The sequence below is a fragment of the Diabrotica virgifera genome, chromosome 2 (genome assembly GCF_917563875.1).
Source record: "Diabrotica virgifera virgifera chromosome 2, PGI_DIABVI_V3a".
Taxonomy (NCBI): Eukaryota; Metazoa; Arthropoda; class Insecta; order Coleoptera; family Chrysomelidae; genus Diabrotica; species Diabrotica virgifera.
In genome coordinates, this window is record NC_065444.1 from 13,156,438 (window position 1) to 13,182,943 (window position 26,506).

General features: G+C 31.5%; 1 protein-coding gene across 1 annotated transcript in view; it reads right to left on the minus strand.

The window, feature by feature from the left end:
- The window catches only part of LOC114333350 (uncharacterized), a 941,557-nt gene extending 915,487 nt beyond the window's left edge, over positions 1-26,070 (minus strand). The window contains exon 1 of the mRNA XM_050643392.1: positions 25,873-26,070. Coding sequence (XP_050499349.1) covers positions 25,873-25,927 — 55 coding nt within the window. The 5' untranslated portion in view covers positions 25,928-26,070. The remainder of the gene's footprint in view (positions 1-25,872) is intronic.
- Positions 26,071-26,506: the final 436 nt, after the last annotated feature.

A 26,506-nucleotide genomic window follows, 5' to 3' on the forward strand; every position in this document is an offset into this window, starting at 1 on the left:
TCAATTCTGTTTATTGCATTTTTAAAATGGTATTTTCTTTTATTTGTATAGTCTTATAAATTGTACAGGTTATATTCGTAGATATATTATATAATTCGAAAATAATTTTTATTTCGATTATAGCTCCATTTATTGACAACTAGAATAAATGTTATAAATGTCACCGACGAAATGTAATCACAGACGTGCGTTTTTTTCTGTCACATGCAATTTAACGCGTTAGAAATAAATCGAAAACTGTGACGCACTGGAAGATCCTCATAAGAAAAAGCTTACTGGGTTCTTTCTGTGGTGGTGGATAGACTAATTTCAGGGCTTTCTTATGGAATTTTTGGTTTAACATTTTATTAATTGCTTGTTCGGTATAGCTATTGTTTACTGCTATTTGTTTAATGTTAGCATTGTTTAAAAAATGCTAATAGACTAAAAAAAAATTCTTTTTTAAACAATGGTCTTTAGTTTTCACTGTTCTTAAATAACATAGCATCGTTCTGATTGTGATGACTGTATTGTGTGTAGGACAGTCTTGTATTGTTCGCTTCCGTTTGCTTACGTTTGTGTTTGCGTGTTTTTAGTAACTTAGATGTGTAGGTATTTAATACTGTGCATATTTATATATTTCATGTTATCAATTCATAATAATCAATTATTTATATTTCAATGTTTATATCAATTTTATCGGAGTTTATCTGTAAGTATACCATATTTTATTAATTTTTACCATATTTTCCGGCTAACCCGGATTTTCGATAACCCGGATCGGCCGTGGTCCTGATTAATCCGAGTTATCGAGGTTCCACTGTAATATAAAAGCCCAAAAATATGCAAATGCATATATAGGCTATTGATTATGTACTATAGAAAGGAACTACAACGTTAACGGGGTTTTATTATTTCATATGGTCAATGAATCTCTATATATGAAAAAACCGCGGAGTGCTACCATTTAAAGGGGTGCGTTTTTGAGAAATGGGTTAATTAGTCCCTGGGCACAGGTTACATTAGCGTGAGTTCTATCCACTTTTGCTACAAACACGTCTACATAAAAATTGTTCCTGGTTAAATTTCCTATCTAAATATAACTTTTTAAAGTCAAAGATACTATTTTTTACAAAAATATATTCAAAAGAAAAAGCACAAAGAAACCCAAAAGAAAGAAATTTTGTTTTTTGTCCCATAACTTTTGTCCACGGGGATATAGGTATAGACATTGCTTCATAGAAAAAAAACATACATATTTTCTCTTTAAAATGATGTTTAGTAGAGGTCATTAGGATTTACAGTTTTTGAAATATGATTTTTCAAAGCTCGGCGCTCACAGCAATTTTGGGCAATTTTCCTTGTTATTTCGCAAATATTGTTCTGTAACTTTTTTCTACGTAACTTTAGGTATATGCAATGGTACATGTAAGAGGAAAAGAAATCAATTACCTTTAAAATGGTCAACTGTATAATGTTGTATGACTTCTTTTAAAGAGCTTATCTTAGACTTTTAACGAGTTTTTATATTTTTTACGATTATTTTTTAAATTTCCCATTATAACTTTTTTTTCTATATGGTATATATTATATAATAAAAAAGAAAGCTTATTCTATTTACTTTAAAATAGTGTATTATAAACAATTCTAGGGTTATTTTTGAATAAGATATGCTTTTTCAAATTGTAATAAGTAGGTACTTGCAACGATTTTTGATTTTAGGATTATTTTTTAAATTCCTCTTTATAACTGTTTTATGTAATTGTGTATTATGACTGAATCTTATTTTTTATAGGTAACACTTTGGATCCACTTCACTCTGCCGGGCAAACTTCAAAATATGGATTAATTCCAATATTTACTGTTAAAGCTCCTGAACCACAAACTTTGCTTGAAAAATAGCATGTAAATGTACCAAAGGATGTACAAAAAACTGCAGTTGTAGGAAGATAGGAATTAGTTGTTCAATATTCTGCAAAGGGTGCATGTGCATGGGTATTAATTGTGGGAACTCTAAGATAACTAAGATGTCAGAGGAAGATATTGAAGCTAATGCTAACGAAGAGATGGACTTTGATTTTGAAAATTTTTTAAATGTCAACGTTTAAATAATTTTAACTCGAGTGATGTTTTTTAAGACTAATGTTTATGTAATTTTTGTAAAAGAGATAATTTTAAATAATACAGGTAAAAAATATCAAAGAATCACTCGGTTTCCATTATGTATTTAAATATAGATGATACACCATTTTAAAGAACAGAAAGTAAGCCTTCTTTGCTGCGCAATATGTATATAGATAGTATATTCATGTACAAGAAAAAAAAGTTATAATGAGAAATTTCAAAAATAATCGTCAAAAATGTAAAAAAAAATATTTTTTTTACATTAGGGGCCGGTTGTTCGAACGCTAATCAACATTGATCACTATCAAATACTTAATTACTGTCACAACTGTCAATGTCAACTTTGGTTGGGTTGCCGAAAACATAATTATTGATGACAACTATGAAATTAGTTAATCAATTATGTTAATAATTGTTATGTTAATTGACTAACTAATCTCATAATTATAATTAACTATGTTTTCAGCAACCCAACCAAAGTTTACATTGACAGTTGTGACAGTAATTAAATATTTAATAGTGATCAATGTTGATTAGCGTTCGAACAACCGGCCCTAGGTATTATATAATATATAATATATTATATAATAATTTTATTTTATTTTTATATTATATTATAAAAAAATCGTTAAAATTATAAAATCTTGAAAAACCATAATCTCTTTAAAAAAGTCGTACAACGTTATACAGTAGACCATTTTAAAGGTAATTGATTTTTATTCCTATTACGTGTACCATTGCATATACCTAAAGTTACGTAGAAAAAAGTTACAGAACAATATTTGCGAAATAACAAGGAAAATTGCCTAAAATTGCTGTGAGTGGCGAACTTTGAAAAATCATATTTCGAAAACTGTAAATCCTAATAACCTCTAGCATACATCATTTTAAAGAGAAAATATGTAAGTTTTTTTTCTGTGAAGCAATATCTATACCTATATCCTCGTGGACAAAAGTTATGGGACAAAAAACAAAATTTATTTCTTTTGGGTTCCTTTGTGCTTTTTCTTTTGAATATATTTTTGTAAAAAAAGTATCTTTGACTTTAAAAAGTTACATTTAGATAGGAAATTTAACCAGGAAACAATTTTTATGTGTACGTATTTGTACCAATAGTGCATAGAACTCACCCTAATGTAACCTGTGCCCAGGGACTAATTCACCCATTTCTCAAAAACGCACCCCTTTAAATGGTAGCACTCCACGGTTTTTTCATATATAGATGTCCATTGACCATATCAAATAATAAAACCCCGTTAACGTTGTAGTTCCTTTTAGCTATCTTATTTTGAATATAATCAATAGCCTAATACCAGTATGTATATGCGTAAATATCCTTACCCTAATTATTATTACTTATTATAAATGGCATATTCTGGCACTGTATTTTGTAAGCTTACGTACAATTTTTTGCATTAAATCACAAACTCTCAGAAAGTATGCAAATAGGAATTAATAAGTCTTAAAATATAATCTATCCTCTGTTTTCCGACCAACTTAAAGTTTAACATAAACAATTAAGCACCCTTCCCTCCCCCTTTCAGTCCGTCGCATAATTTTCCTTGGAAACTTAGAATGCATTAAGCGCTTAGGGGAGATACTTAAAGTGAACAAGAGCTTAGTGTAATTGTGTGTTCGACAAGGCTTATAGAGAATCAGGGAACGTTATTCATTATTGAATAATACTGGAGAACAGTTAACAAAGGAAAAGTTTCAATGGATTATCAACCAGAATGATATGTGATTAAAATACGCTATAACTCGATATTATAACCAATTATAACTAAACAAAACAATTTGTACAATTTTGTATACATTGTTTCTTTTGCATCGAAAATAATAAATCCTTCATTGAAAACTAAAGCAATACAGTGGAACCCCGATAACCCGGAAGTCCGGCTAATCCGGATCGATTTTCATCAGACAAACATTTCAACAATAAAAATTTATGTAATATAATAGAATATTTGAGAGATAATGTGTATTTGTGTAATTTGAACTATACGATAGAAAAAATGACTCATGGCACACGGCGGCAGAGCGACGTTGATTGACTCGGATTATCGGAAACGACAGGCACCTGTACTCCTTTATTTATTTCAAACTGTCTTAGCATTGTTTAAAAAAGACTAAAGTACTATTTAAAAAATTATTTTTTAGACAATGGTCTTAGTCTTCACTGTTCTTAAATAACATAACATCGTTCTGATTGTTACCCTATTGTGTAGTATTAAAGTCGTATTGTTCGCTTCCGTTCTGTAATCGTGCTTCAGATAAGTTTGTGTTTGCGTGTTTTTTTTTGTCTACGTAATGGCAACAAAACGTAAAAATGTTGTAGTGACAATGGAAAAGAAACTAGAAGCATTAGGTAGAATTGATAAAGTCGGATCTTTAAAAACAATTGCAGCATCATATGGTGTCGGTACATCTACAGTTACGGATTGGAAGAAAAATAGAACTTTTTATAAAATAGAATTTTTTACCAAGAAATGACCAATACTCTATACAACTATACGTAATTTAGATGTGTACTGTGCATATACAGAGAGAGTCTGTAAAGTGGAATAAATTCAATATCTCAAATACTAATTGTTTTTTTGGAAAATGCTCAGACCCGTCGATTAGTATTTCAAATTGTCCTTTTTGACATTCAATAATAATGTATACAGGGTGTCCCAATTTAGAGATATGACGTCATCGTCGATTTTCTTAAATGGCAACACTGTCATTTTGATAGCTAATTTGATAGGGTTTGTAAAGTTATACATAACTGCAAAATATCAAATTTTTATTCTCTACCATTTACAAGATAATAGAAAATAACAAAGTTATATCTGTAATTTGGAATATATTCAATAATTAAAATACTAACTGTTTTTTTGAAAAATGCTCAGACCCGTCGATTAGTATATCAAATTGTCCTTTTTGACATATAATAATAATGTATACAGGGTGTCCCAATTTAGAGATATGACGTCATCGTTGATTTTCTTAAATGGCAACACTGTCATTTTGATAGCTATTTTGATAGGGTGTGTAAAGTTATACACAACTGCAAAATTTCAAATTTGTATTCTCTACCATTTAGATGATAATAAAAAATAACAAAGTTATGAAAAAGAAGTAATCAACTAATAATTGAATTTAATTATTTCAATAAATTAAGCAAAAACTCATAATGTTGCCCTCAATTATTGTCAAATTGTCAATGGGCAACGTTATGAGCATTTGCTTAATTGAAATAAATAAATTCAATTATTATTTGATTACTTCTTGTTCTTCATAACTTTGTTATTTTTTATTATCTTGTAAATGGTAGGGAATAAAATTTTGAAATTTTTCAGATGTGTATAACTTTACACACGCTATCAAAATAGCTATCAAAATGATAGTGTTGCCATTTAAGAAAATCAACGATGACGTCATATCTCTAAATTGGGACACCCTGTATACATTATTATTATATGTCAAAAATGACAATTTGATATACTAATCGACGGGTCTGAGCATTTTTCAAAAAAACAGTTAGTATTTTAATTATTGAATATATTCCAAATTACAGATATAACTTTGTTATTTTCTATTATCTTGTAAATGGTAGAGAATAAAAATTTGATATTTTGCAGTTATGTATAACTTTACAAACCCTATCAAATTAGCTATCAAAATGACAGTGTTGCCATTTAAGAAAATCGACGATGACGTCATATCTCTAAATTGGGACACCCTGTATACATTTTTATTGAATGTCAAAAAGGACAATTTGAAATACTAATCGACGGGTCTGAGCATTTTCCAAAAAAACAATTAGTATTTGAGATATTGAATTTATTCCACTTTACAGACTCCCTCTGTATATTTTATGTTATTTTAATTATAACGGAGTTTATCTGTAAGTATTTTATTTATAGTATTTTATTAATTTTTACCATATTCTCCGGCTAACCCCGATTTTCGATAACCCAGATCGGCCGCGGTCCCGATTAATCCGAGTTATCGAGGTTCCACTGTACTTTTGACACTAAAAAACTTAACAGAAAAAATATTAAATATTCATAAAAGAGTTTTGGTATAGTCTGTTCGCTAAACTCAGGCGCAACTTTCTAGATATTTTAGTCGGTAATTTTGCCAATTTTAGCAAAATTGGCAAAAAATAATTTTTAAATAGTTAATAATCACTGAATATTTAGTAATTTTGCCAATTTTTGCAAAATTGGCAAAAAAGAAAAAAATTATCGACTAAAATATCTAGCCAGTTGCGTCTGAGTTTAGGGAACCGACTATATTTGGTTTTATTCTTCTTGCTTATCTTTTTCTTAAGGCTTAAGGGATCACTGTTCCTTACTCTTCTTTCCATCTGCTCCTCGGTTTTCCACAGTCCTTCCATCTTCACCTCGATTTTCCCTAACTTTCCTTCCATTAAGTTCTAGCAGCTCTATCCTTCGTGTCACATAGTATTCATTTCTACGCGTAACGTGACCAAACTATTGCAATATGTGCACTTGAATCTTTTTTGAGAACGTAATCAGTACTGTTCGTTTTGTCGCTCCTGATCCTGTCCCTTTTAGTCTTACTGCTCTTTAAGCTTTTTTTCTGCTGGTGTTATGCAAAATACTAAAATAGAAAAATTCATTTTTTTTAATGTGGTTTAAATTCGTCATAACACCCTAATCAGTGTTTGTTTGTTTTGCATATCACACATGTAAAATTTACAAAAATATGCAATGCCGCATAGAACTCTTACCATGTAGTAATATAATTTATTGGTCAAAGATATTATATTTCAACCAAACGACTTTGCTCTAAATGAGAATGCTTTGTTTATTTTCTTCAAATTTCTTGCAAGTTGTTAAGTTTTGTATCAGCAGTTATGAAAGGAAATGAATGATTTCTAGTAAAATAAACACGATTGTGATACTGTTTTCTTGCCGCCTATGTAATTTAAGTATTATGTACTTATTAATAGGTATCACTTTAGTTTCAAATTCTCTGTGATTTAGATATGATTTTAATAAGTCAAAGTATTTGTTTTGTAGAGATTTTTTGATTTTATAAAGTAATCCTGGATGCCATACCTTATCAAATGCTTGGCTGATATCCAGAAAGGCTGCTGTGCAATACTGTTTATTGTCCAAAGCTCTATTAATTACATTTGATATGCGATGGCATTGTTGCACTGTAGAATAAGCTTGTCGGAATCCAAATTGGTGTTCTGGGATCCAGTTTTGGAATTCTAGGTAGCTCATAATTCTTTTAAGTAACAGCTTTTCAAGAAGTTTTGACATTATTGGCAATAGACTTATTGGGCGGTATGATGAAACATCGATTAAAGCTTTACCAGGTTTCGGTATCATAATTACTTGGGCAATTTTTAGTGATTTTGGCCAATAATTAAGTCTTAAGTTTGCATTTAATATGTACAATAACTTCATTATACCTTTTTTAGGAAGTTGTTTTAGCATTGATGCTGTTATGAGATCAGTGCGTGGTGCCTTCTTTTCATTCAAATGATTAATTTCATCTTTGATCTCCTACGGTGTAATTAAAGTTAGTCGCTCTCGTTGATTAATTGGTAAGGCTACTTCCTGCTCTACTTCTTGTACTTGGTCATTGTAGTGTGGCTTGAAGAGTTCAGTTAGATGTTCAGCAAATAAATCAGATTTTTCTTTGTTGCTTTTTGCCCATGGTCCTGGTAGTATTGAGTTTTTCCGAATTGGAGGTGAAGTATATATTGGTTTATTTTTGTTTTTGATTGGTTTCCAGATAGAGTTATCTTGACGCGAAAGGTTTGATACATAGTTTTCAAATGAGTTGTTTCTCATCTGTTATAGAGCTGTTTTTAAGTTTCTAGTTTTGTTATTATAATTATATAATAACATATATTATATATAACATATATATATATATGTATTATATAACAAATAAATGAAAAACTAATTTGGTATTTTATAAAGAATCATTAGGAATGGCTAGAGTTATGGTATACTTAAAAAACGAACTGCTTTACAACAACTAGTCATAAAATAAAAGCTCTGCAGGATGTCTTTAACTATAAAGCGGGAAAACAAATCAATACCAAGCACAAAAGTGAACATTGCGAAAACCCTTAAAGTTTGATTTTCCAGTTTCTCCAATTTGGTATGCAAGTTGTGTTTTATGCTGAAAATATTTAAATTGGATAATAATTTTAAAGTAACAATGTAACGCTAAAACATGGATTTGAAAATACCTAAAAATATTTTAAACTTTATGTACCTAATATTTCTTGTTTTGTTATATCCAATAATAACCCTGCGGGGAAGATAATGTGGTTTTGTGTATACAAAAATATTTTAAACTTTAATAAATGTTAATATTAAAAAACTAAGCAGAGTTAACGTGACTAATGCTGTATTAGTCCGTTCTTTAACGGTAAAATATTGCAAAACCTCTAAATTTTAAAGAACCGCTTGGATTGACATTAAATTTGGCATACACATAGCTAACAAGTCAAAGAATGAAAGTGATATTGTGCCGATATGTGCTTTTGCCCCGGGGGTGCTTTTCACCCCCTCTTGGGGGTGAAAAAATATTAGTCCAAAGTAAGTCCGGAAATGGATAAACTGACAAATTCTAAGTAACTCTTGTTCAGTAGAGTTTTTTCACTATGTCAATACTTTTAGAGTTATTTGCCAGTGAATATGTTTATTTTTTCAACAAAATAACCACGCTTTTGGACGGTTTTTCGCAAATAATTCAAATAATAAGTATTTTTTTCGAAAAAACATTCTTAGCAAAAATATAGCCTGTAAAAAATTTTAAAAAATGGTGTATATATCACGTCTCTATACCTAGTACAATAAGAGTTATAGCTAATTAACAATAGATTCATATTCGTCAAATTCCAAATGGAATACTTTAACGTGAAATAACCAAAAATGAAGCGCATTTCGGGGAAAACTCATTACAACTTATTTAAAGTGTTCAAAAAAGCTTCATTTTTGTTTTATAAAAACAATTTCTAGCATCAAAAGTAAACAAGTTGCGCTCAAAATAAAGTTAGTCTCTTTTTTTTTTGGTAAAAAAATCGGGAAAATCACCCCCTAATTAGTATCTCAAATGAACTTAATCGTTACGACTTCACAAGTTTCTTGACTCGTGTATGTATTGTTTATATGATCTGTAAGTTTCATCGGTTCAAAGTCCTTATTTTTGAAAGGGCTGTAGTTAAAAGGGGTTGAATGAGTCACTGATCACGAATGTATGCAAATTTAGAAACACCAAATCTTAATCAATTTTTGTCTAACAGAAAAACAAAAAAATACATGATATTCAGAAAAGCAATGTTGACTTTTTTTGTTTTTCGAGATTTTTGGTATCTGAAACAATTTTTAAGTTATTTTGAAAAAAACATATTTTTTAAAATTAAAATTTTTCAAAATTTTACTTTAAAACCAAATTTTTTCAAAAATAAACACTTTGAATCGATGAAACTTACAGATCATATAAACACAACATAAGTAAAATAATTTGTGGAGCGGTAATGATTAATTTCATTTAAGTTGCTAATTAGGGGGTGGTCTTCCCGATTATTTTTTTGCCAAAACAAAAGGGACCAACTTTATTTTGAGCGTAACTTACTTAAATTTAATGCTAGAAACTTTTTATAAAAACATAAATAAAGCTTTTTTTAAACAATTTAAAAAGTTTTAATGGGTTTTCCTCAAAAAGTGATTAATTTTTTGGATATTTCACTTCGAAATATTCTATTTGAAATTTGGTGAATATGAATCTATTTTTCATTGGCTATAACTCTGGTTCTACGAGGTCCAGAGACCTAAGGCGTACACCATTTTTTTACTTTTTTACAGGATATATTTTTGCTAAGAACGTTTTTTTCGACAAAATACTTACTATTTGAGTTATTTGCGAAAAACCATCTAAAAGTGTAGTTATTTTGTTGAAAATTGAACATATTCACTCGCAAATAACTCGATAAGTGTTGACTTGGCGAAAAAGCTCTATAGAACAAAAGTTACTTAAAATTAGTCAGTTTATCCATTTCCGGCCTTATTTTGGACATATATTTTTTCACTCCCAAGAGGGGATGAAAGTCACCCCCAGGGCAAAAGCACACATCGGCACAATATCACTTTTTTTCTTTGACATGTAAGCTATGCGTATGCCAAATTTCATGTCAATCCAAACGGTTCTTTAAAATTTAGAGCAAAACCGTGAAAGAATGTACTATATTTCAGAACTTCAATCATCACTCCCGTTATCTTTATCACTAGGAGGGATAGGATTTCCTAATTATATTTCCCCATAAATTTATAGGCCTGGATCCCGCGTACCAAAAAAAAAGTTTATTAATAGCCAGTTGAAAATTTGTTAATAGCTTAACGGTGTGTAGTCGGACAAACTTTGATGTATGGGAACACTGGAACAGGGGAAGTTTTAATTGTGAAACGTGATTTTAATTGTGGAACGTGTCAGCCTGTCAAGTTTATGATTGTGGAAACTAGCAGGTTGTTTTTAAGTTTATTCAATAGGAAACTTTATATAATATATGAAAAAATGTTTGTTCGACAAATGACAAATATGTTGGGCACTTTAATAAGTCCGACACGTAGAACATGTCAAAATAACAGGAATTATGTTGGTGGTAAACAGCAGTTCAATTTTTGCATGAAACTTTAATGAAAGGGTAACAAATCAATTGAAAGTTCTGTCCGACAAAATACATGGGACGTTTTCGTAGTCTGGCGTTCGAAACCTGTAACCTGTTCCACAATTAAAACTTCCCCTATTCTAGTGTTCCCCTACATCAAAGTTTGTCCGACTAGACACCCTTAAGCTATTAACAAATTTTCAGCTAGCTATTATCAAACTTTTTTTGGTACGCGAGATCCAGGCCTATTATATTTTACGTTATACTTACAAAAAATATTATTAGATACTTTAATTTGCGATATATTAATATTTTATTAGCACTCCGACTGTCAAACTAACGTCAGAACGTGTATGTATAGATCTGTAAATTTGTGCCGAAATTTGTAATTATTACTGTAAATACTAGTTATTAAAATTAGTTTTCGCTCAAATAGTGACTAATAACAATTGTGTTACGTGTTAATCATCAAGAACAAGCTGTAACTTCGGTCAGTAAGAGATGTTTTACTTAATAATCTTCCAATTTAAACACATTCAGTGTCAAACTGTCAATAGTTTTTCACTGTTGCTATACCGTCCCAACGGACGCCAACGGTTAGGCAACCAGTATTCAGTGATGACATCCAAGCGTTAATATAAACAAATTCAAGTTACTTTTGACTACATGAGTAACAATTTAAATCAATGTTCCCCCACTGTTAGCAACACCATGTCTGGACCCAATTCTTCCAGTAATCTTACTAGTTCATATGCAACTGCTACTATGACTAAACAACGTCCGAAGTATCCCAAGAAGACCGAAGCAATTTTATAATTAGTTGTACGTTTATATAGTATCCAATGATTGTATATCCAATTTTTTTTCTTCATAATTTTTACCTAATGTTATTTAAGATTTAGAAATTAACTGTTATAATAATTAGTTTTAAGTCCTTATTGTAATGAATTATTGTATAACCAATATTGTTTGTGTCAGTGGCCATTGCTGCCGAGACACATAAATTTAAATAAAAAAAAATATTAGCACTCCTTATACAATTTTCTTTTCGTTTATTTTTTTTTACCTAGTGTAGCTACTATCATGATGGGTTTTATTCTCAAATTATTTTCCTGGTGGGTTTATCTTAGAAAAGAAATTTCAGCTGCTGTATCTCTAATAATGTCTGTCATCTTTCTTCAAATTGTATTACTTAGGACTATTTTTTCTGTTCCAACTCATTTCCATCAACACCTCCATTCAATCTCCGGTTTTGTTTCGCTTCTTAGTTCAATATCGAACCTAAGCAACTTACGTTGTTCGATCTATCTCACGTATTACCTTGTAGTCAATAGATTTTCGTATAATATGTAAAACCTTTTCTTATAATAAAGTAATCGACTTGAGGCTAATTAGGTTAAATTTTGTGATAAAAAGGGATAAAAAATGGTATTTTCTTCCAGAACTATTTTAACTAAAACTTACCAACTAGTAACCTAGTTAGAATTAACTTCTAACAACTTTGAAATTAAGGAGCAAACGATCAGGTAATAAACAAGTGGTACATTAATTTTTAATTAATTTAAAAAAATCAATGGGAAAATTCCAGTAGTCGGCTGTATACCAGAGTTTAAAGAACTCATACAGAAGTAAAAACTTCAAGTTGTATATTGGTATAAAATCGTTTATTAAAAAACTTCATAAAATGTCATCCAAATGGATTGCAAAACGTTTTCGTTCTAATTCAGAACATCTTCAGTGCCTAGAATGAAGTATTTCCACGTTAGATTAAAGCAAAAAGTTAAAATTGTGACTGTTAATAAGAAAAAACATGTGAAGAATACTTACATTCTGCTGAGTAATTCGAACTAGCACAATATTTAAAGTGGTAACCTCATAATATATGGTTTACATAGTATAGTTTATGAAAATATGGTGACTACAAGTCGATGTTAGTAGATTACAGTCGATATTTAATTTAATCTACTAACGTCTACTTGTAGTCACCATATTTTCATAAACTATACTATGTAAACCATATATTATGAGGTTACCACTTTAAATAGTGTACTAGTTCCAATTACTTAGCAAAATGTAAGTATTCTTCACATGTTTTTTCTTATTAACGGTCGCACTTTTAACTTTTTGCTTTGATCTAACGTGGAAATACTTCATTCTAGGCACTGAAGATGTTCTGAATTAGAACGAAAACGTTTTGCAATCCATTTGGATGACATTTTATGAAGTAGTTTTTTAATAAACGATTTTATACCAATATACAACTTGAAGTTTTTACTTCTGTATGAGTTTTTTAATTAATTAATTCCTAGTTAATGAATGTTTGGTTACCAAACGAAAGAAGGAAGTCTCCTAGAACAAGGGTAAGTAAAGTTTTCCGCTTTCTCTATATAGGTACACCTGTAATTTTATGTATCTTAATATGAATACGAAACAATAAATGTACAAGTGTTTACATAGGATATTTTTTTAACTTTCGTTTTTAGAAATCCAAGATAGTATTATATAGGTACAACAGCGCTCTGTTTCCAAAAACTTTATTATTTCCCTCCATTTTTTCGGTCTTTTGCTTTTTCTCTCCAATCTTTCACGTCTCTCTTTGACAAGTCTTGCTTTACTATTTCCAGCCATTTCTTCTTTGGACGTCCTCTTCGTGAATTGTCTTAACATTACGGTTCTCTGACAGTCCTATAAGGTAATCAATCTTTGGGCTCGTATTTTTGCACGAATTAATGGTTTTCCATACATCCTCATTATTTCTTTATTTGTTTGTCTTCTTCAAATATTCTCTGCCGTCTGTATTCATCTGAAATTTTTTTGATCACTTTCCTTTCCCAGATCTCTACTTTCTTTTCCTTTTGTTACGCTGGCATACATCACCGGGGATCTTATTACCAATTATTACTGTCTCGCAAACTCGCAGTTTAACTGTTTCTGACACATTTTTTCTTTCAGTATTGAATTAAGTGACCCTACCGCTCTACTCAAATTTATTAACCATTTGTCTGTCTATCTCGTTTCCCGTGTTCGTTATGATTGGTTACTCCTAAGTATTAAAATTCTGTCACTTTTTCAAAACTATATACAGCCTCTGTCCCTTTCATTTTGATATATTTGCTATCATTTATTATTGTTGTTCTGAAGCTATTTTCTTGTGGCATTTTTACAATTTTAACTATTTATAATGGGAAGTAAGCCACAATATTATTAAAAAATGATTTTTATTAACGTTTCGACGCCCAAATCGGGTGCCGCTGTCAAAATACAAAATACTACTAACATAAACAAAAATGTTGTTGCTTAGTAAAAAATTCTTCTAATAATTTATTTAATTTGACTCATTTATATCGGCAATTCAGATACATATGATACATTTTAAAGTAGAAGACTTTAAAATATTCTTGAGTTGGGGTTGATTTCATGTAATCGAATGAACTATCTTTCAGTAAAGTCGTCCCAGGAACGCAACTCATAAATATTGGCAATATCATTTTAAAGTCTTCTACTTTAAAATGTATCATATGTATCTGAATTGCCGATATAAATGAGACAAATTAAATAAATTATTAGAAGAATTTTTTTTACTAAGCAACAACATTTTTGTTTATGTTAGTAGTATTTTGTATTTTGACAACGACACCCGATTTGGTCGTCGAAACGTTAATAAAAATCATTTTTTAATAATATTGTGGCTAATTTCCCATTATAAATAGTTAAAATCATTTATTATGTCTCCTCTCGTTTTCATATATTTCGTTTTGGTTTGATTTGTTGTTAGTGCTAGTGAGTCCGCTATTATTCCTTGCTATTGAATGTAGTCCTGAATGTGCTATTATATTTTTCGATTTGTTCTAATGCTAGGTAGAATAAATTCGTTGATAGCGGATTCTCTTGTGAAATTGATGAAACCTCTATTATTGGTGAAATGCCTTGGAACTGCTTTCTTGCATTGCTAACTTATTTTTCGTGTTACCCAGCATCATTCCTACTAGCCTTGTAAGCTTTTCTGGTATTTCTAATATTATTATGTCCTCATATAGCTCCTGCCTTGAATCGGACAAATAGAAGTACTATTCCTTTGTTTCGGCATTTTTTTCTTTTGCCAAACTTGTCAAGCGAAATATTCTTTCTTTCAGTGTGTCGCCGTCATCTTTAAACATCCCAGCTGGGATACCACCTTCTTCTGCCCCTTTTGTTATTTTGTATGTCAAGAATTTAAATACCTAGGGACAGAGATAGCGAAGCAGGAAACATCGAAACGGGCATTCAGCATAAAATACAGCAGGGCAAAAATGTAATACAAACACTAAACTCATTACTTTGGTATCCTAAAATTAGTTTACGAACACAAATGACATCTACAAGTCGGCTGTAGAATCAGTTTTGACGTACGGATCTGAACTATGGCAAAAGTCGAAGAAAGAGAAAAAAAATAGCTCACTATCATTGAAGTTATAAAAATATATTGTATTGAATATTTTTAGCTCGCCTACTCTATGTACTGTATTATTGAAGTTATACTTCTTTAGGCGCGATTGGGAGTGAATTTTTATTATTCTGCGCGCATGCGCACACAGACAGTATGGAGTTCGTTGCTAAATCTTTTAAGTCATGTATGTATCAATCCGAAAAGGGTGTGGAAAGAATATATTAGTGTTTTTAGTAAATATATTTATTATAATTTTTGTGTCTTTTGATCTGTCTTCCTCGGGAATAAGATAGTAAGTAATATTTAAAGTATTTTTATACTTCACTTGATCTATTTGTCACTTCACTTGATCTATTTGTCTGGAAATCTTGTAATCCGTAAAGACAAAGATAGTATAACTCAGTGGTAGAGCGTTTGACTGGAGATCGAGAGGTCCCCGCTTCGAATCCGTGTGTTTTCTAATTTTTTTTTTATTTTTGGTATTGTTTTAATAAACATCTTTGGAAAGTACCCAGTAAGTAAAAATTAGTTTAATCTTTAAATAAAATACAAATAACTTGTTGAAAGTACACTCCTGGCCAAAAAACCGGGACACCTTAAAATGGGTTATTTTTGATGTCTCGAATCTAATAAACCTGTTGTCAGATTTTAGTGATTTTTTTAATATGTTATAGCCTTTTTCTCTAAGAATATGGATGTAGTAATAGTTTTACTGAACAGGTTAATGTCATTGTATACCGGGTGTAACAATAATACTGTGTTTTTTCCTGAAAGTTCGTAACACCCTGTGGAATATTCTAGCATTTAAAAAATATTGTAATTAAAGCTCAATTGTAGCCTTAACCTTTCTTAACATTTTGCTTTTTGACTCATTCACTTATGTTGGATAATGAAAAAGTTAGGTACTTTGACAACTAGCCATGTTCTTCGTCAATACAGGGTGTTTCTAAATAAGTGCGACAAACTTTAAGAAGTAATTTTGCGTGAAAAAATAATGACCGTTTGATTTATAAACATATGTCTGCAAGTGCTTCTTTGCCGAGATACCGGATGTTGAATTTTTTCTTACACACTGACGATTTATTTATTGCTATAAAACCGGTTGAGATATGCAAATGAAATTTGGTGGGTTTTAAGAAGCAGTTATAGCGCATTTTTGACATACAATTATGTATTTTAAATTCACCATTGGCGTACATACGGGTCATATTACCCGAACATATTACCTGTATGCACGCCAATTGCTAATATAAAATTTTTAGTTGTATGTCAAAAAAGTGAAATAACTACCTCTTAAAACCTACCAAATTTCATTTGCATATCTCAACCGGTTTTAGAGCAATAAATAAATCGTCAGTTTGTAAGAAAAAATTCAACATCCCGTATCTCGGAAACGAAGCATTTGCGGACATATGTTTATAAAGCAAACTGTCATTATTTTTTCATGCAGAATTATCCCTTAAAGTTTGTAGCACTTATTTAGAAATTCCCTGTATTGATGAAGAACATGGCTAGTTGTCAAAGTACCTAACTTTTTCATTATCCAACATAAGTGAATAAGTCAAAAAGCAAAATGTTAATAAAGGCTAAGGCTACAATTGAGCTTTAATTTCAATATTTTTTAAATGCTAGAATATTCCACAGGGTGTTACGAATTTTCAGGAAAAAACACAGTATTATTGTTACACCCGGTATACAATGACATTTACCTGTTCAGTAACACTATTCATATTCTTAAATAATAAGGCTATAACATGTTAAAAAATCACTAAAATCGGACAACAGGTTTAGGAGATTCGAGACATCAAAAATTACCCATTATGTTTTTCGTTGAAATCATATAATAGAAGTATAACTTCTTACCTGCGTACAAAGTACACACATTCTTTATTTTATAGTTTTGCATCATATGTAGCAAATGGTCTCAGCGCTATTCTACATAACATTTTTCTTAAAATTTCTATATTTCCTCTCTTCGAGAATTACATTTTTGTTACTGTGTTGAAAATATTTTACATTTCTACAGTAAATGCTCTAACTTTACCGACTATACAACTGTATGTATATATTTGTTGATGTAAAACTTAGTCTAAATTAAATCTCTACAATAACTCTCGCCACATAAATCTTTTGTTTCGTTGAGGATATGGAAAACCTTTTAGCGCAACAAACTAGCAGCATGAAGTTGTGCAAAATTGCAACATTACACTGCGCGTCAGAGAAAACGGGCACCCCAAAAAATGGGTAATTTTTGATGTCTCGTATCTCCTAAACCTGTTGTCCGATTTAAGTAATTTTTTAATATGTTATAGCCTTGTTCTTTAGCAATATCGCTGTAATAATATTGTTGCTAAACAGGTAAATTTTTATTGTATACCGGGTGTACGAATCAAACTGAAACTGAGAAACTTTAAGGAGTAATTCTGCATGAGAAAATAATGACCGTTTGCTTTATAAACATATGTCCGCAAATGCTTCGTTTTCGAGATACGGATGTTGAATTTTTCTTACAAACTGACAATTTATTTATTGCCCTTAAACCGGTGGAGATATGCAAAATGAAATTTGGTAGGTGTCAAGGGAAAGTTATTGCGAATTTTTTGACATGCAATTAAGAATTTTATATTCACCATTGGCGCACATACGGCATAAATATCGTTCCCATACGATATCTATTGTCGTTTTCTGTGCTACTTCGATTGATAACTTACTTTGTTTTCCGGTAGATGGCTCTAGTTCATCCGTGACATTTCTTTCTTTGCAATTCGGAAAGGCCCAAAGTGTGATGCCTGAGAAAATCGGAGAGAAGAGGATATTATAGTACTACTGATGAGGAAGAAAAAACCTCCGAAACCGGTATAGACTCTTCCTGCACTCTCCGATTTAACCAGAGTAAAGAAAGAAATTGAAAATGTTTATATATTTTAATTCATTTACTCTTTTGTTGAGTACTAAGGAATCTTTCTTGTTGGAACTTTTACCACGCTGAGCAGATGGGTTGTGAATTATTTAAAATTCTCTAATCTTAATTTCCTCGGCATCCTGTATGATTTATAATTTTTGAAAATCTCGGGAGGTTGTATCCATAGAAAGTATTCCACCTCAATCTGGTGGTATGGGAATATTTATTGTCGTTATCTGTGCTACTTCGATTGATAAATTACTTTGTTACTCCTCTCTTAACTTTTTTTAAACATTTTCGACAAATCTGATTTTTATCTAAATACTTCAAAGATTATACAGTAAAATTTTCAAAAGGAAATATTTACAGCGACCAAAGATACAGCTAGTTAAAGTTGAAAAATCTATGTTCCACCAATTCTAGATAAAAAATAAAATTCATATTCGGATTCAGCGACCTCGAAAACATAAAGATTGATTAAAATTTGCCATTCACCTATCATGGTTGCTTTTTCGATTTCTAAGCCTCAAATTAGGGGTGTGCCACTCGCCTATTACTATTTATAAAATTACAAAACAAAATTAATTATAACTCCTAAATCAAATGAACTTATGTGAATTGTTTAAACGTTTAAATGAGTAAATCGGGTAGTACCATCAAAAAATGCATTTATGGAAAACAGGATAGCAAGCATAGTTTTATGATGCTCTCACAAGTTTAATAGATGCAGAAGAAAGTCCTGTTGAGATGTTTTGTGATCTCAGTAGGGCATGACTGTGTTAATTACGACATTTTAATTATTATGTAAATTAAAAAATATCGGTATTCAAGGACGTGCATCAAATTGGTTAACACCTTGTTTAACTACACGTCAACAATAGGTCAGTTTTACCGAGAAAAGCAAAATATCAAACGCGAGTCATAAATGTAACTATCTCGATATTGACATAGGTGTACCACAAAGCTCAATTTTAGGACCCATTCGATTTCTTTATTATAAAAGATATTGTTTTGGTTAACTCAGATGGACAGTCTGCTGTCGGACCTCTACAGCTGGTTCTGTAATAATGACCTGTTGTTGAATGCCCAAAGAATTCTTTTCTTGCAGTTTCTGAATAGGCAACGATGTTTTAACCCAATTAATTTAAATACATATAAATAATAGTTATATTGAAAGTGTTTCATTAGTAAAATTCCTAGAAGTTCATATATTTATATCTTCTTCTTCTTTTTATGTAGAGATGACTCTATCTGTTTTTCAATGTGCCTCCAGTAAGTTGTCACTCCATCTTTTTCGTGGTCTTCCCACTGATCGTCTTCCTATTGGAGAACCGTCTCTCGCCGTCCTTACTACTCTATTTGTTGTCATTCGGCTTATGTGGCCATTCCATTCTACTCTTCTGTTTTTCACCAAGTTATTAATGTTGTCCATCTTGCATCTCCGTCGTATATCTGCACTTCTAGCTCTATCCCACAGTGTCTTGCCATCGATTTTTCGCAGTGTTTTCATCTCTGCTGTTTTTAGCATTCTTTTTGTCCTTTCTGTATCAGGTCGTGTTTCTGCCGAGTATTGGCCTGATGGCTGTTTTGTAAATTGTGCCTTTCACTTCTTTTCCGATGTTTTTGTTTCTTCATATTGTTTCATTCAGGCAACCTGGGCTCTGTTTGCTTTATTCACCTGGTCTTCCACTTCTGTTTCGAGCTTTCCGTAGCTAGATAGTGTGATGCCTAGATATTTACACTCCATGACTTGTTCTATTATTTGACCCTCCAGCTCTAATTTACACATTATTAGATCTGCTGTTATAACCATGCATTTAGTCTTTTTGGGGAAATTTTCTAGCAATTATATTAAATTCGTGCAGCATACGTTGTAAATCATCTTCACTTTGAGAGATTAGAATTGCGTCGTCTGCATAGCAGAATATTTTAGTTGTTTTTCTCCCATTTGGTATCCGTTTTTTGTTCTTACTTTTTTTATTATTTGATCCATGATCAGGTTGAACAATAGAGGGCTTAGGGAATCTCGCTGTCTTATCCCATTACCAGCTTCAATTGGGTCAGCTAGTTCTTTATCTACTTTTACTTTTATTGTGTTGTTCTGGTAGATATTTTCGATCGTTTTAATTATTCCTAGAGGTACCTCTCTTTCGTACAATAAATGGATAACGTCCTTTAATTTGACCCTGTCAAATACCTTCTTAAGGTCCACGAAACAAAGTATGCCGGTTTGTTGTATTCTTATAATTTTTCTTGAAACTGATTCATATATTTATATGAATGTCTTAATTGGAGAAAACATTGTGATGTACTTGCAGCAAAGATTGAACTCCTGAATTGTAACTTTTTGGTTCCTATTAGTAAAACAAGTTTCAACGGCGAAACAAGTAACAGGGGCGTAACAGAGGCTGCGGGGGGGCCAATATGTCAAGGGCCCCATCTTGTCGTTTATGTAAAAATGTGTTATTGTTATATTATCCTGGGCATACATACGCAACGTTTTTTAAGCATTGCGGTATTGAAAATAAAGTTGCCATCAGATAGATACAATGTATCGTATCGTATGTATTGTATGTATTAATAAAATTGTAGATATTATATTCGCTGATAGTACTGCACGAAGAAAGTTGTTCATCTCATACAATAATACTATGTAATAATGTAGTCGTTTATTAATTTTTTTTCTATTTTATTCTATACCAATAAAGATGAAAAATGTAAGTTGTCATAAACAGTGCATGAATATACTAATATTACTAAAAGCCCAGTAAATGATCGTTTTGTAGTGTAATTATCAAAATTGGAGGTGTGTCGTTGGTTGCTTTAACTTGAGGGGTTAAAGTCACCCCTTCTTGTGGATGAAAAATATACGTTTAAAATAAGTCCGGAAATGGATAAATTGACTAATTATAAGCAACTTTTGTTCTATATAGAGCTTATTTATCTATGTAAATACTTTTAAGTGACATGCGAGTGAAAATGTTTATTCTTCAACAATAAAACCACTTATTCAGGCGGTTTTTCGCAAATAACTCAAAAAATAAGTATTTTATCGAATTAAATATTATCGAAAAACTACCGAAAAAATTTTAAAATATTAAAATGTAGCCTATAAAAAACAAAAAAAAATGGTGTACATTTGTACATTCATGAAGTCTATCAACACAGTAAAAGGAAAGTTGTAGGTCATGAAAAATTGTTCTTATTCGTTTAATTTCAAATCGAATATTTCAATGTGAAATAAACAAAAAATAAAGCACTTTTCAGGGAAAACTCATTGAAACTTTTTTTAATGTTTAAAAAAAAGTTTTATTTTTATTTTTTATAGCATTTTATAGCAAGCTTCTAACATCAAAACTAAGCGAGTTACGCTCAAAATAAAGTTGGCCCCTTTTTTGCTAAAAAAAGTGATAATCTCCCCCTAAGTTGGATCGATTCGAAGTTCTTATTTTTGAAAAAACTTAGTTTTATAGTAAAAAAATTTTTTTATTTTAAAAAATGCCCTTTTTTCAAAATAATTTAAAAAGTATTAGCAAGGACAGATCCAGAGAGCCCCCTTCGAGAATTTAAAATAATATCAATTTAAATATTTGCAGTTCAAATGTTTTTAGTTTTAAACACATATCCCGCTTACTACGAGAAAATCTTTTTTAGCACTTTGTGCTGAACGGTAGTGTAAAGGTTGTGCTGAACGAGGTAAAGTGTGAGGTAACGTGAGCTAGGCAAGTATGTATCATAAAAGAAGTTCATGCCCCCCCCCCAAATCGCTCTTGGATCCGCCCTTAAATATTAGTGATATGAAAAATTTCAAAGAGTAACCAAATGAAATATTTTGGATTTTGTTTTTCTGTAAAACCAAAATTGGTTAAAATATGGCTGTTCAAAATTTGCATACACTCGTAATTAGTGACTCGTTAGAGCCCATTCAAATTAAACTCATTCAAAAATAAGCACTTTGAATTGGTGAAGCTTACAGGTCATATAAAAAAGTTAAGTAGGTAATTTGTAAAGCGGTAATGATTAGTTTCATTTGGGGTGCTAAATAGTAGGAGATTTTCACAATTTTTTTTACCAAAAAATGCTTTAACTGTGTTTTGAGCGTAACTCGCTTAGTTTTGATGATAGAAATTTTTATAAAAAGTAAAAATACCTAAAACTTGTATACACTTTAAAAAAGTTTTAATGAGTTTTCCCCGAAAATTGATAAATTTTTTGGTTATTTCACGTTGAAATATTCGACTTGGAATTTGATGAATAAAAACAATTTTTCATGAGCCACAAATTTGCATTTACTTGTTCGATAGACTTCATTTTTATATAAGCTACTTTTTGCTACTTAGGTACTTACGAATACTTACTTTTGAGTTATTTGCGAAAAGCCGGCTGAAAACGTGGTTTTTTGTTGAACAATGTTGAACATTTTCACTCGTAAATAACCCGAAAAGTATTGACTGGACCACTTCGGTGGTGACATTGAAAATTACACGGTATCACCGTATTTCACTTTCATTTACTGGGCTATGACACATATAAGTTTTTGTTACACATGTCGCATTTAGTAATTTTTTTAAAGTTGGCCCCATTTCCAATTCTGCGGGGGGGAGTCGACGGATTTTGTTACGCCACTGACAATTAATAGTGCTTTATTAGGCCCAAGCTGAATCTTGAAACAAACTTTAAATACTAGCATGCCCATTGAAATAGTACATAGTAGTTAGTAGCAGTACGTAGCAAGCAAACAAGCAAGGACGTTGAAAATATTTTCCGTTAATAAGTTGGAGGCCTTCGAAATGTGGACCTTACGCAGAATGTTCTGCATACCATGGACAGATAAGGTGAGAAACGTCTTAAGAGCAAATATTGATAGAGAATTGCTCAACTTAATCAAGGTACGAAAAATTGGACACCTGGGATATATCCTGAGAGGGGAAAATACGTAATTCCTCAAGTAATCATCCAAGGAAAGATTGAGGGCAAGAGAGGGGTAGGTCGCAAACAAATCTCGTGGCTACTAAATATAAAGACCTGGACAGACATGTCTTGCATACCGCAAAAGACAAGCAGATTAATAAATAAGGTATTCCGGTATGTGTGAGTTGACGGAGTTAATTAAAAATAATAAAAATAAGTTAAAAAAGAACAGTAAAACATTTATTTATCTTGGTAACAAAAAGGTGTTGCTTAGATCTCGGAAAGGGTCGGGTGCGTTGTTCGCACGCTGTGAAGAGACTGTCAAGAAAGCTACAGACGCTAATCTGTTTGTGTTTCTACCCTCTGACCAGATGGGCAATAAATTATTTAGATCTTGCGTATACAGAAACACTTCTGCAGTTTTAAAAACGAATGCATTTCCCAAAGTGAGTTGTTGACATAATGGCCTGATATGGTAATTAATTTATGGGGACTTCAGTTTTTTAAACTGAACACTCCAAAAACATATGGTTAGGGGATGCATTTCGTTTCGTAAAACCATGTCTTTCTTAGCATCTGGTTTGTATATTAACGGTGACTTTATATGACCCATATTATTTCGTTTTGAAAAAAAACATTAAAATTAGCAAAAATAGTAATTAAAGCGTATCGCTATAAAGGTAACAATAAAGAACTTGGTAGATTAATTATTAAACACATTTTGTAACGAATCTGTTCAATTCTATGACTATTGTGTTTTGTGTTCATACAAATCTTCGAGCCAAAATAAATCAAGCGATCTTTAAACCATAAAGTTCGTTAAAGGGGTAAAAATAACCCTCATAGCGACGTGTATTATTGATTGCAATGCATTTTCTGATAATATTTCAAAATGGTAGGGGAGCAAAGTATGCTAAATGTGCAGTCACTCGAGCGCTTTGGGGACCTATTGGGTTGTGAAGAGTAGGTCCTAAAACCAAAAAAAGTTAAGTAAAGTTTTCCATTTTAGTGGGCGCTTACCATTTTTTAATTTAATTTTCCATTTCCAACAATCGTTTTTTCCGATTATAACGCCATCTATCCATAATTCGAAAAAATGTTTCGTATAAAAGTTACTTATTTTTACGTAAGGAATCCAAATCTGCAATAAAAAATGAGGGCTCCTATTTAAGATTTTGAAGTAACCCCCACCCCACAACCATGGGGGGTCGTGTTTAGTACCATTCGATAGATTTTTCAAAAATATTGAATAAGTGTATTTTACAGTTTTCCGATCTGATGTTCATTTCGCGAAATATCGCGGGATTCGTATTTAAAATATTAAATTTACCCCCCACCCCTCTCCGTGGGAAGTCGTGTTTGGTATCATTCGATAGATTTTTAAAAAATATTGGGCACATATTTTTTAGTTTTTCGATCTGTCATTTATTTCACGAAATATTCGCTTTTTTCTTGTGAAATTTTGGGACTCGCCCATTTCCTTAGGCCCGGCTCAAATCGTCAGATTTTTGAAATATACACTCTTTTGCATGTACTTAACTAACCTTATCTTAATCTGACAATTTCGAGTTTTTTTAAGGATAGATTTTTTTTTTCGGGCCCCCCTTAACGAACTCCCCTGTGTTAAGAGCCAATATATGGTAGAGGTACATCTGCAGGGTACCAGGTTTCTTCCATATGCTAATCTGACGCGCTCGAGTAACTGCAAAAATCCCCGCTTGGGCTCCCCTACCAAAACAGCTCCAATCGAATAACTCACCTTCATTAAGGAAAACAAAAATTAACCAAAAAACGGCAAACTTCACTGAACCCATGTTCAAAAATAAGTCTATCACGAATTATTAAATTTTTTTCGATAGAAATCCGCACTTAACATCGTAGAGATAGATGCAGGATTAATGCACATCAATAAATGCAAGAGAAAGTCCTGTTGAGATGTCTTGTGATCTCATCAGGGCTTTCGACTGTGTCAATCACGAAATTTTAATTTATAAATTAAAAAATATCGGTATTCAAGGACGTGCATCCAATTGATTAACAGCTTATTGTTTAATTGCAAGTAGATAATACGTCAGCTTTACAGAGAAAGGCAAAATATCGAAATTAGCCTTATAAATCGAACTATGTATCTCGATATTATGGTAGGTGTACGACAAGGCTCAATTTTAGCAGCCATTATATTTCTAATTTATGTAAACGATGTTGTCTCAGTTAACTCAGATAGGCAATTTGCAAAATTTTGTCGACCAATACCAATACAATAAGGTTAATTTTATAAATTAGAAAGAGATAGATGGAACACTCCTTTCAATGAATAATATGAATGGTTTAAACGAAAGCGTGATTTTGGTGGGAGAAATTCGAAATGTGACTGACAGGCTGAGGAATGAAGAAAAGGTTGTTATTAGACTGTTGAACAAGAAAGAGGAACCAGCATTACCACTTACACAACAACACTTACGTTTCCATAGTAAATACTCTATACTAATTGGAAAATACATTTGTGATTGTTGTAGACTGTAATAGAATTGGTCTATATATCTCGCGTTAATTTTGCATTCCAAGAACATATGATTCAAATCTCTAATAGAAACATTATCACAAAAACAAAATGGTGAATTTACTATTCTTAATTTATGCAGATGTGCTTGATATTGTTCGTGTCGAGTTTTTAATCTAACGATAGTAGAAATACCGCACTTCCCTATTGTGTTATTACAAATTTTCTTTGAGCTGTAGTAAAAATATAAACTTATAATTTAAATCAAGCGATAGTTAAACCATAAATTTCGTTAAAGGGGTAAAAATAAACCTCGTAGCGACGTGTATTATCGATTGCAATGCATTTTCTGATAATATTTCAAAACAACTTTAACTCACCTTGATTAACAAAAACAAAAATTAACCAAAAAACGGCCAACTTCACTGAACCCATGTTCAAAAATAAGTCTATCACCAATGATCAAATTTTTTTCGATTGGATTCCGCACTTTACATCGTAGAGTTATTGTTTTGATTCGAAATATCGGCGGCGGCGCGTCTTTTAAGGGTGAGCTGGGAGACAGACCGACATCACGTGTCGGGGGCGGTTCGAATACTGAACCGCCGTTGAAAACTGAAACGAGAGGTACAACATTGTTTAATGTGCGCCGCGTTGTCGGATTTTAGATTCCTTCTTATTGGGGGGAAGTAAATGGAAGTGAGGAAGCGATAAATAGACATAATGCAAGTTTAAGCTAGCAGATCGATTCCTCATCAAAAATCGTTAGATATGTCATAATATGATTAGCCTACAAATTAAATTCTAGGTAATCTAGTCAGCTTGATTCTGTAAGAGTTAACTGATCTTTGATAACTATTAAGTACATCTTGTGTTTTAAGTTCTATTAATAAGACACGAACGACAGTTAAGATTTAATTTCAACACAGAGCACTACCATTCGTTTATACGCATTTCATCCTTATGGAATCATCAGAGCGAACTGCGGCAAGTTCTTTGAATTATAACAAAATC